We start from the raw sequence: 13,026 nt of genomic DNA on the forward strand, positions 1-13,026 counted from the left end.
ATAAGACTCTCTCGTTTGAGATATCATTGCCTGGAACTCGCATGGCCCAAATGTTATTTGCCTGGAACCTGTCTTCAGGTCCTGCTGCAAGGAGGGATGGATTACTTTATTTTCTTGGTTCCTAAATAAAATGGAACATTGTCCATTAGCAGGATCATAGAGATATACAGCATAGAAACAGGCCCTTAGGCCATCGAGCCTGCACCAACCATTAACCACCGATTTAGACTAATTCAAAACGACTTTCATTTTTTAAGTTCTCCCTACGTTCTCAGTTGAGAATAATCCCACTTATTACCCGAGGGTGGAAGGAGATTGTTAATGAAGTAGCTGAAGATTACAGGGACCAGGACTCTGCCTCCAAATATTGTTGCAGCAATACCCTGGGACTGGGAGAATTGATATCCAAGAAATACGATTTATTTTTATGCAACATGCGACCACAATCGCTGAAATCTTTTAGCCCTAGTACAAATTGATTTCCATTTCACCAGCACAGCTTGGTGGCCTGTCAAATTCTCCCTAAGTATTGATTCTTCTCACTTCACCTCTGGAATTCAGCTCTTTGGTTTACTGATGTCCTTCTGGGAAGGAAATCTGTCATTGTTACCTGGTTGAACCTATTTCAGAGTATAGTTCCACAGCAAAGTTGTTGAACTCTTAATTGTTCTCTGAAATGGCCTAGAATGTCATTAAATTGTTTCAAAAATCAATGAAACCACCCAGCACTGACAAGGGCATGGCAAAGTCAGTCCCAGGATATTGCTGCAGCAATATTTGGGGCAGACTCCTGGGCTGAGTAATCTTCAGCTGCTTCATTAACACTATATCTTCATGATTCCATGAATGAACACTTGTAAAGTCTTCCTCATGAATGTCTGAAGACTCTTGTCTAAATCAGGAGAGTGATCCCACATAGTCATAACTTACTCACAGAATCAAACATTACAGCAAGTGTGCTACAGTCTTAGCCATGTGCTGTCTCACCAGATGAAGTGGAATGCACAATTGCATTCTAACAGCTTATAACCTTGTGGCCTAATGTTATAACCAAGCCAGAGGACCAATCCTGGTTGAAGGGCTGCCTGCAAAGAACACCATGTGTTCTTAAAAATGTAGTGTCGGGCTGGTGAAGCTGCAACATGGGACTACATACATGGTGAGCTCATCAACCCTACATTCAACACATTGGGTCGTAGATCTCAAGTCACCTCACTTCAATTCGTGAATGATGGTGGACAATTAAACAGCTAATAGGAGGTGGAGGATCCAACCTCCCATACTGATGGTGCAGCTAGCACATGAGGACTAAAGACACTGCTGAAGCATTTGCAGTCACCATCAGCCAAAAGTAGAAGATTCATTTCTACTTCCAAGGTCCCCACCATCAGAAAAGCTAGCCTTTAGCCAATTTGATTCAATCCTTGTGACTGAGAAATGTCTGAGAGCACGGAATACAGCAAAAGCTATAGGGTCATGTATTAAAGAGCATGTGCGCTTGAACCAGCTCTAGACAAGCTTTCCTAAACAGCTGGCAGTAAACCACCAATGGGGAAAATTGTCTAAATGTGTCCTGTCCACAAAAAGGCAAAAGAAGTTCAATCAAACTTCTTCTCAATCATCGGGATGATAGAATGTGTCATCAACTGTGTTATTGAGCAGCACTTACCAAAATCTCCTAATACTTAGTGTGTTTTTTTTTGCCAGTACCATTCAGTTACCAACATCAAATGTTAGAGAGCTCTGAGTGGCTGATATAGTATAAGCATATCCTATACCTCAGGGGGCTGTATTAATACAATATGACATACAATTAATTCATAAATCTAGAAATAATAACTGAGCAGATCCAAAAATCACATCTCTTTCCTGTTACATGCATATTTCATCTCTCACAAGCCGGGCCTAGTAAGTTCACATTCCGTGCAGGGAAATCATTGAGCTGTGGGGAGATCAAAAGTGTTGCATGGTCTCTCTCTCACCACAGTACCAGACCAAGGGTTTGGCAGAATATTCTTGATCTGCTGTTTTAGGTATGGAGGTAATTTAATACCTTTAAGGTAATTTATCAGTTCTCCACAGCCCTAGAAAGTTGCTCAATCGTCCTAATGTTCCTGTTGACCAGCTCCAAGGTTTTACCTGCCACATTTCCCGTTGGATGACCATTGTTGCAGATGCCGTCATGAGGGGACTACAGCTTGAATTAAGTTGCATCAGTACTGGCAAGGTCATCAATATGTAATGTTAACTCCACCTTTCTCTCCATAGATGCTGCCCATGCTGCTGAATATTTCCAGCATTCTCTTATACTTCAGATTTCCAGCGATTTTGCTCTCATGGTTCCAGCATTGTTTCTTTTCTCTACTCTGTTCTCATTCGTCTTCTATTTACACATCCAGACAGATCTGATGCAAATTAACAAGCCTCTCTCAGTTGGCACCATCACCATTTGTGTCATTCAGCCGCACTGTCACCCTCCATGCAGATATTCTCTTTGTTCGCTCCACCCTCCCCATTTTCTTTCTCACAGTTTCTCCATTCTGTTATATCTACTCTGATGATGAGACTTTTCATACTAGCACCTGAGGTGCCTTCTCCCTTAACCAGTTTTCTCCATACCATAAATGACAGGGTTCTCAACCGTAACAACTAATTTTCTGCACACCTGCTCTCAAACCTTTTCCTTCCACCCAGAAGAACGATGGGACTGCCCTAGTCCTCCACTGCCACGCCAATAGCCTTCACATTCACTGGATCATCCTGTGTAATTTCAGGCCACGTCCAACAGAATTCCATCACCAGATGTCTGATGCAGGGTTTCAACCCAAAATTTCGACAATTCATTGATGGAGGACCTTTATAACTCTCAGCCTTAGAGATCAGTGGAGGCTACAATCACTGAATTATTTTCAAAGCTGAGATCTACAGATTTTTCATCTACTGAAGAGTCAAGGATTATGGGGAACAGGCTGGAAAGTGGAGCTCAGGACAAGATTAGCTCAGCCATGATCTTAGATAGGTTGAGCACACTCAAGGGGCCATATGCCAACTGCTGCTTCTATTTCTTACTTCATGTTCTCGTCTGAGAGCATTTTCGCCTGAGATTATTGGTTGAAGCTTCACTTTTGACACTACAGTGTGGTTTAAGGGATTGCTCCATAGTTTAGTTCAAAATTAGGAAAGAACTGCACAGTAAACCCTTGATATTCTGGATAACACATTGCCTCAAGTACGAACAGAAGTTTAGCCAACTGTTTGTACTTGAGGCACTTGGCTAATCAAATCTGGATATGCAACAGAAAGCTTTTGTATTAATATAACACTTTGAGCAATCCCAGTGTCTGACAGTTAATCAAGTACTTTTGATGAATAGCATGTGATGCAATTTAGGTAACAGGCATAATTCTACAAAAACCCTTTTCATTTTAATGTCTTTGCAGCAAGAAAGTCCACTGCCCTTTTGCCAAGTCAAAAGGAGGAAGATAGGCTACCTAACAATTTGGCCGATGAATGGAAACCACAAATCGAACTCAAGTCAATTGGTGCATGGCAGTGGAGTCAGAAAACAGCCCAGTGCATAAGCAACAAATGTTGCCACAGTCGTTCCACGTCCACGCACCAAAAGTACCATGCAGCATAATCTACTTCCTGTGGGCCTCAGCCTGTGCACTCCTGTAGCTCCTCCTGTGCAACATCCATGACTTGCCTTCTCTGGACTGTTGGCAGAATTCTCCCAGTGGTTTAAGAGAATGCTGAATTCCTTGTTGGACCACATCACCACATTAAACACATTAAAAACAAAACCAGACAGACCACCTGGCATCAGCCTCAGCACCAGATTTAGATTTGGCAAAGTTCGTCTTGGCCCGCTCAACCACATAGTCCTCTTCAAAAGCATTTGGAGGAACAAGTGAAGTAACAGTCATATTTGACAAATCATCCCAATCATACCTCAAAAATACTGATATATTGTGTTTCAAGGTCAAAATAATCCACTGAAATGGTGGCAGAGTGGCACATATTTGGGGTGGGAATGGCTCTGGGATTCTTCAACATTGATTGTGGACTCTATGAAGCCTCATTCTACTCAAACACTGACAAAAGAACCTCCTCCTGATCAACAGCAACAACTATTGATCAGCTGACAAATCAGCATTCCTAAGATGCAGGCAGCAGATAGTTGGGTGATCACCAGGAAAGGTAGAGGGAGCAGGCAGACAAGGCAAGATTGCCCTGTGGCTATTCGCCTCAGCAACGAGTATACCTCTTTGGATACTGCTGGGGGGGGTGGGTGGGGGAGGCGAAATGACCTATCAGGACACAGCAGCAGCAGCAGCAGCCAGGTCAGTGGCACTGTGACTGGCTCTGAGGCTCAGCGGGGAAAGATGAAGTCAGGCAGAGCAATAGTGATAAGACTCGACAGTTAGGGGGACAGACAGGAGATTCTGTGGCTGTAAAAGAGACGCCAGGACAGCGTGTTGCCTCCAAGGTGCCAGGGTCAAAGATGTCTTGGAGCAGCTGTAGAATATTCTCAAGGGGGAGCAGCCAGAGCTCATGGTGCACGTTGGCACCAGCGATATAGGTAGAATGGGGGATGAGGTCCTGCACTGGCTGAAAAGCAGGACCTCAAAGTTAGTAATCTCTGGATTACTCCTGGGTCCAAGGTTCCCTGACCTTGCCATCCTTGTCCTTCCTTCTTACTGGAAGATTCTGGTCCTGTACTCTGTGCAGTTGGTCTTTAAACACCTTCCACATGTCAGACGTGGACTTGCTCTTGCTAACCCATGTTAGTTAGGGCAGGAATAGAAGGATGGAACAGATGAATGCATCACTTAGGAGCTGGGGCAGGGTTTCAGGTTCTTGAATCATTGGAACCTCTTCTGAGGCACGGGTTGCACCTTAACTGGAGGGGAACTAATATCCCACTTGGGAGGGTTTAAACCAGTTTGGCAGGGGGATAGCACTGGGTCAGAAAGTGGAAGGTAGATATTATGACCAGTAAGTCAGTAAAGGAGGACAGGCAGAAACAAGGAAATAGACACGATGGAATGGACGGATTGAAGTGTGTTTATTTTGATGCAAGGAGTATTAAAGGTAAGGGTGATGAACATGGAGCATTGATCATAGTACATGAAACTATGATGTTGTGACCATTAGAGACTTGGTTGAGAGAAGGATGGGACTGGATGCTTAATGTTCCAGGGTTGCACTCAGAGAGGACATAATGGAGGGCTCGTCCACTGAATCTATATAACTGAAAAACAAGAAAGGTGCAGTCACTCTGATGGGATTATACTACAGACTCCCTGCCCCCCTGCCAGTAGCCACAGGGACACTGAGGGACAGATATGGAGACAGATTAAGGAAAGGTGCAAAAAACAACAGGGTTGTTGTGGGTGACTTCAACTTCCCCAATTTAGACTGGGACCTTCTTAGTGCAAGTGGTGTAGACAGGGCAGAATTTGTTAGGTGCATCCAGGAGGGTTATAGTCCAATGAGAGGAGGGGCCATACTGGACCTGGTGTTGGGAAATGAGCCTGGCCAGGTGACTGATCTTTCAGTGGGAGAACACTTAGGAAATAGTGATCTCAGTTCGTAAAGTTTTAAGATAGCTACAAGGATAAGTATGGACTTTGCAGGAGAGTATTAAATTAGGGCAGGGCAAATTACGAGAGTATTAGGCAGGAACTAGGGAAGTCCACATCTGACATGTGGAAGGTGTTTAAAGACCAACTGCACAGAGTACAGGACCCGTATGTTCCAGTAAGGAGGAAGGAAAAGGGTGGCAAGATCAGGGAACCTTGGATTATGAGAGAAGGTGAATTTGTTAAGAAGAAAAAGTATTCAAGGTTTAGGAAGCTAAAATCCTACAGGGCCCTTGAGGATTATAAAGCTAGAAAATAACTCAAGAAGGGAATTAGGAGATCCAAGAGGGACAATGAAAAGTCCTTGGCAAGTAAGATTAAAAAGAGTTCCAAGGCATACATATATCAAGAGCAAGAGGATAACTAGGGAGATGGTTGGACCACTCAAGGACAAAAGAAGGAACATGTGCTTGGAGGCAGATGATGTGGGCGAGGTCCTAAATGAGTACTTTGCTTTGGTACTTACCAAGTAGAAGGACATAGAGGATAGGGGGATCAGTACAGGGCATGCTGATATGCCAGGGCATTTTGAGATAAAGAAACAGGTAGTGTTGGGTCTCTTGAAGAATGATAAGGTGGATATGTCTCCAGATCCTGATGGTATATACCCCAGATTATTGAGAGAGGCAAGCGATGAGATTGCTGGGGCCTTGACCAAGACCTTTGGGTCCTCTCTAGCTACAGGTGAGATTCCAGAAGATTGGTGAGTGGCTAATGTTGTTCCATTGCTCAAGAAGGGAAATAGGGATAATCCTGGAAACTCTAGACCAGTGAGTCTCACATCAGTGGTAGGGAAACTACTAGAGAGGATTCTTAGGGATAGGATTTCTGAGAATTTGGAAAAACATGGCCTAATTAGAACAGTCAGAATGGCTTTGTGCAGGGCAGGTCAGGTCAGGTCTTACTAACTTGATTGAGCTTTTCGAGGAGGTGATGAAGGTGATTGATGAAGGCAGAGCAGTGGATGTTGTCTTCATGGATTTTAGTAAGGTGTTTGACAAGATCCCATGGTAGGCTCATCCAGAAGATTCAGATGCATGGGATCCATGGTGATTTGGCCATTTGGATTCGGAATTGGCTTGCCCATAGAATACAGAGGGTAATGGTCAATTGGACTTATTCTGGTTGGAGGTCTGTGACCAGTGGTGTTCTGCAGGGATCCGTTCTGGGGCCTCTGCTGTTTGTGACATACATAAATGACTTGGATGAAACCGTGTATGGGTGGGTTAGTAAGTTCGCAGACGATACAAAGATCAGTGGCGTTGTGGATTGTGTAGAAAATTGCCAAAGGATACAGTGGGATATAGGTCCATTGCAGATATGGGCGGAGAAATGGCAGATGAAGTTTAATTCAGCCAAGTGAGGTGTCGCACTTTGGGAAATCAAATGTAAGGGAACAGTACACTGATAATGGTAGCACCCTGAACAGTGTTGATGTACAGAGGGATCTTTGGGGTCCTCCAAGTCCATAGCTCCCTGAAAGCGGCTGCACAAGTTGATCACAAGACAAGGGAGCAGCAGAAGCAGGCCATTCGGCCCATCGAGTCTGCTCCAAGGAAAGGGAAATAGAAATGAGAAATGGGGAATGGGGGAAGAAAAAAAAACTATTCTAATCCCAATTTCCAGCCTTATCCCCATATCCCTTGATATCCTGACTATTTTGATATCTATCTATCTCCTCCTTGAGCGCCCCCACTGATCTGGCCTCCACTGCTGTATGTGGCAAGGAGTTCCACAAATTCACCACCCTCTGGCTAAAGAAATTTTTCCTCATCTCTGTTTTGAAACTGTACCCTCTAAATAGGGTGGTAAAGGCGGCAAATGGCATGTTTGCCTTTATTAGTCAAGGCACTTATGTTGCAGCTTTATAAAACTCTGGTAAGGCCACATCTGGAGTATTGCATTCAATTCTAGTCACCTCATTTTCAGAAGAATGTGGAGGCTTTGGAGAGGGTGCAGAAGAGGTTATCCAGGATGCTGCCTGGTTTAGAGCACACGTGCTATAAGAGAGGCTGGACAAACTTGGTTTTGTTTTCTCTGGAGCAGCAGCAGCTGAGGGGCGACCTGACAGAAGTATATAACATTATGAGAGGCATAGATAGACAGCTGGTATCTTTTTCCCAGGGTTGAAATGTCTAACGCTAGAGGGCATGCATTTGAAGTGAGTGGGGGTAAGTTCAAAGGAGACGTGCAAGGCAAGTTTTTTTCTTACACAAAGAGTGGTGGGTGCCTGGAATGCACTGCCAGGGGTGGTAGTGGAGGCAGATAAAATAGTGAGGTTAAAGAGGCTCTTAGATAAGCACATGAATATGCAGAGGATGGGGGGATATGAACCTTGTGTAGGCAGTAGGATTAGTTTAATTAGGCATTTAATTACTAGATTAATTAGTTCAGCACAACGTCGTGGGCTGAAGGGCTTGTTCCTGTGCTGTACTGCTCTATGTTCTAAAAAGCCCTTGGAAGAAACAAACAAGAAAGCAAGGGCAAAAAATGCATTCTGGTAGGGAGACTTCTGTGTCCATCACCAAGGGTGCCTCTGTATCACCACTACTAAGATCTGAAGGACAATTTTCAGATTAAGTTGAGAACCAACACAAGGAATAAATCTACTTCATCTCATTCTCATCAATCTACCCGTGACAGGTGCATCTGTTAATGACAGTGTTGGAAGCAGTGAGCCCTACTCTTGAAGGAATCAAATCTTCACAATGAATACAGTCTCTGTTATGTTTTGAAACCCTATCATTGTGTGAAATGGGAAAGCAGCTCAAAACTGGGCACTTGTTGTAAGACAAGTTCGTAAGGTCTTTAAGGGCAAGGACTCTGGACACAGTCTTTGGAGTTAAAATGATTTATTTTAATGGGACAGGATGAATGGGAACAGTCGCACACTTACACACATGCACACGGGTGACCGCAGACGTGGGGGAAATCGCAACAAGGGTGAGATGCACACACACACACGACAAACTGGTTACAAATGATCAAGGAGAAAACAATACAATGCCTGACCCCTCGACCTCAGTGCAAGCATCAGCTCTACGCCACCGGGAATCTACTTAGGACGCTCCTAACCCTTGTGGAAGTGCACACTCTTACCGATGGTCTCTTCAGCGTTGTTTCACGATTCCTGGAGCAATCAAAAGAGAGAGAGCCACGCACATGTGGCATTCTTTATAGTGCTGGAGGGCTGGGTGGTCCAGCCTAGGTAATTCAAACAAGCCAATAGCTCAGGGTCAGGTACAAAGGTGTTTACAAAGGCCAATGGTCAAGTATGCACGCTAATGGGTGGGTGGGGCCAGACCTTGATTGACAGTGGTGTGGCTTTTGACCATGTGGTCAATGGTGTCACGTGACAGCCATGACCCTTCACAGTACAGCACCTTGATGTGTTGTGGGCAGCATAATTCTATTCCAACACAATGTTACCTCTTGGTCCAGCACATCCTTCATCTACCATTCCCTTCAAACCTGGAAACCAGTACCCCTTGGGCAAAGAAATTTTCTCAATAGCAATTTCATTTCCTTTATAGAATGAAACTGATTTCGCCTCCCTCAATGTTAAATTCCAATTTTTCATAAAGCCATCCCTGTAGAAATGATAAACATCTGCAGGCTATGTGCAAATCAGCAGTGGTCCACTAACAATACCAGCCCACTGTGGCTTATCTGCCATTGTTGAGAGTGTTAGAAATATGACTTTACAGTGTCTGAATGCATGATATATTTGAGGTGAATCTGCTCAAACAAAAATTGGGAGTTTTTTTGGGTTATATATTTGTCCCAATGATACAATGAATAAAACTTTTAGACATCACACTTAACCTGTAAGCTTGAAATGTAGGTTATTCTTTAGGCTAAATAATTTTATTCTAAATTAAATTATATAAATTTATGTCACGGACGGAAGCCATTAGATCTTCACCAGTGAAAGAGCTATTCTGGTTAATCCCACTTTCCAGTCACAAGCTCTCTGGGTTACACCATCTCAAATGCTTAAAAACAGAAAATGCCGATTCCAGCATTTTTTGTTTTTGCTTTATATTTCCAATATCTGTATTTTTAAATTTTTATTTACTTCAAATGCTTACTCTTGTTTTTTAAAAAAATCTGACATACAGTATATACCTCCACCAGCCTTTCAAAGAGCAAACTCTAACACCCCACCCCCTCCCATGAACCTGGTGAAAAAAGTTATTTCTCAGATCTCATCAAATCCTCCTACCTTAAATTTATGTTCCCTACTTACTGACCTCTCTGATAAACAAAACATGTCTTTTTTGTTCATCGCTGCAAGGTGACTCAATTTTAGATAGATGAATTAAGTTTCTACTCAGCCCCCTAACCAATCTTTCTTCATAAATAAACTTTTTGATCCTGGCAACCTTTTTGTCCTTTTCTGTGAATTCTCTTAAGTGCTATCATGTTCTCTCCATGTGGTAACCATAACTCTATCCAATAGGCTAACTGTGTCCTAAGAGCTTAATATAACTGTTCTATCATGTCCTCCATGACGTTAGTCTATGCCTTGGTCAAAAAAGGAAAGTATCACACAAGGAGTAATAAGACGTCCCTGGATATGCACTCATAGGTTTCTCTGCTCTTCTACACTTCTCAATATCCCATTGTGCATACCCTTCCCTGTCTGTCCTCCTTACATGTAGCACAAAAGTTGTTCAGCCTAGAAAAATCTGATACATTTTTTGCTCCCTTAATTGGTCAATCATTCTGCTCATTTTGATATAATTTGCAAACTTCTTAATAATGAGTGCAATATTTAAATTCAAGCCATTCACGTACACTGTGAATGGCAAGGGAGAGCCCTGAAGAAACACCAATTTACAGATTCATCAAATTAGTTGATTTTTCTCATGAGGCAGAATAGTTTCCAGTACTATGACATTTTTCATTGGCTTTGTCTAGTGCTGGAATGTAATACTTAACATTGAAATAACTGAGAGTATGCTAAAAATGCTTTTGGGCTGACTAATACTGAGCATGGTATTCATGGTAACAACTTCGTATCTAAAAAGTATGAACATCAGATTCCACTTAAGTAGTAGAAACTCAATTCTAAATGTAGGATCACTCTCTTCCATTGGCAGAGTTTTCTTTTAAGTATCAGTTAGATTAATTTCAGTTCAAAGTGCCAGAGTGAAGACTTTCTGAACGTCAACACCGTTTACAGACTGAGACTTTTCCATAATTTTGGTATCTCTTGTAAATATCAATCAATTTGATTTATTTTAAAATGAAAACTGAAACTTACTGCATAAAAATTTCAACAAAATTGGTTTCACTTACTTTACAACTGTGCCATACTTGGAAAAAATCTGAAAGGGAAAGGGTCATGAATTAAAATTGGATACACTCAACAAAAATAAAAGTTGTGCACATATTGGTAGGTCTAGTAATGATGCTCATGATGAAACAACAGCGACTGTTGATGTGGCAAAGTCAGAGTTTTCATCTGATTGGAACAAATAAAGCAATCAATTGTAATTTTTGGTACCCTGGCAACCCTAAACACGTAATTCTCAGGGAAACTGGGGAGCAACTATAAACATCAATTCAAGCTGATAGTTAAGAACAACCAGGAAATTCTGAATAAATATAAAATTCACGGTTGAGCAACTCTCCTTTAGGAACCTCATGTTGTCATTACTCAAGATATCAAAGGTTCTAAACCCCTGTGTGTAATAATCTTAAAGTAAGTCACATCAATTCAAAATAATTCTGATCAATGAAAACTACTGTACTTGAAATAACACAACAATTGCACAAGGTCTGCTCTGAGTCAGCTTCACTGATTCAGAATGCTCTTAATTGCCCAGTGATTATCTACTAGAGAGCAATGAATAGATATGCATGGACTTCAGGCCAGAATAACTTCAGACTTAGCTCTGTTTTCCTCCATGATTGAAAAATCTACTGACATGGGGAACAAACTTGTATTTGTCTGGTGTCTTTCATGACCTCAGATGACCCAAAGTAAAATTCAATGAGATGCTACAGGACTGTTGACTCCATTGTAATGCAGGAAATGTAGTAATGTGCACACACCAAGCACCTCTTACTAGTAATGGGATAAAGAAATGGATCATTTATTTTACTGATCCTTATTGAGACACGAGTATTAGTTCAAATTCTCCCAATTATATCTGCAGACATGTGCACTTGATAGGCAGATGGGAAGTTATCCTGACATCTTATCTGAAAGTTGACACCTTTAACAATGAAGAGTCTTTTCAGTATCACGTTTGTATGAGGAGATTGGGTTCGTTGGGCCTACAGTCTCTAGAGTATAGAAGAATGAGAGGGAGTCTTGTAGAAACCTATGAAATTTAAAGGGATCAGTCCAATGAGATATAAGGATATTCTGATGGCTGAAGAGTCCAGAATCTGGGGTCAAAGTCTCAGGATACGGTAAATGTGATTTTGTAACCAAGATCAGAGAAAATTCTTCACCCAGAGGATGGTGAACCTGTGGCATTATCTACCACAGAAGGCAATGGAGATCAAGTCACTAAATCTATTCAAGCAGAAGGTAGAGATAATTCTACCAAAGCAAATGGGATGAAGGCAGAACAGGTTACTGAAGTGGATGATTAGCCATTATCATGTTAAATGGTGTGCAGGTCTGAAGGGCCCAATGGCCTACTCCTGCTTCTTTTTTTTTAAAAAAATGTCCCTATGTTTCAACTTCTGACTGTGGCAGCACTTCAGCATCTGTGCTGGGAAAAGGTTGAACTATAGTAGGATATCCATCACATGCTAACTTCCATGAGAAATGTTGACATGGTAATCAATAACGGAAAGAACTTGCTAACGTATGTGCCCAAGTTCTAGGTATTTTTATATTTGCCTAGAAAACCATTCTAACAGTGAAATATACTCACTGGTCCAGCTATTCTTGTCATTTTAAGCAAGTTGTTTACGAAAAGAGCATTCTATTAATCAATGACTATAATAAAGTGAAGTGCTGATGGCTTCCACTTCCACCACTGGTGCATGAGATCTAATGGAAGTGATGAATCAAATGTCAAAGTACATTTGTACCAATAAGCTCAGCCTCAGATGCAGGATAGTAACATACATGATTCCTATTGTATGTTCAAGCACTTACAAAATAAGGTTATTTTTACAAACATGTGATACAGAAAATTTATTTTTACAAAAATAAAACTCACATTCCTTAAGCTCAATTTTGTCTCAAAAACAGACATTCCTGACTTACAGAGGGTTTACATTCCAGGATAACACTATATTAAGTAAAAATTCATAAATCCTAAAAGGCATTGCCCATTAGTTGCAATGGAAAAACTCTGGTTGCATTTCAGAGGTCAAGAATCAGTTAACACAATAATCTTAAATACAGAAA

General features: G+C 41.8%; 1 protein-coding gene across 4 annotated transcripts in view; it reads right to left on the reverse strand.

Annotated features, from left to right (window-relative positions):
- Positions 1-13,026, reverse strand: part of zcrb1 (zinc finger CCHC-type and RNA binding motif 1) — a 45,384-nt gene that overhangs the window by 13,715 nt on the left and 18,643 nt on the right. For all 4 annotated transcript variants that reach the window (XM_052030503.1, XM_052030499.1, XM_052030500.1 and 1 more), the window contains one exon: positions 10,950-10,978. In XM_052030503.1, coding sequence (XP_051886463.1) covers positions 10,950-10,978 — 29 coding nt within the window. The remainder of the gene's footprint in view (positions 1-10,949; positions 10,979-13,026) is intronic.

The sequence above is a fragment of the Pristis pectinata genome, chromosome 15 (genome assembly GCF_009764475.1).
Source record: "Pristis pectinata isolate sPriPec2 chromosome 15, sPriPec2.1.pri, whole genome shotgun sequence".
NCBI lineage: Eukaryota > Metazoa > Chordata > Chondrichthyes > Rhinopristiformes > Pristidae > Pristis > Pristis pectinata.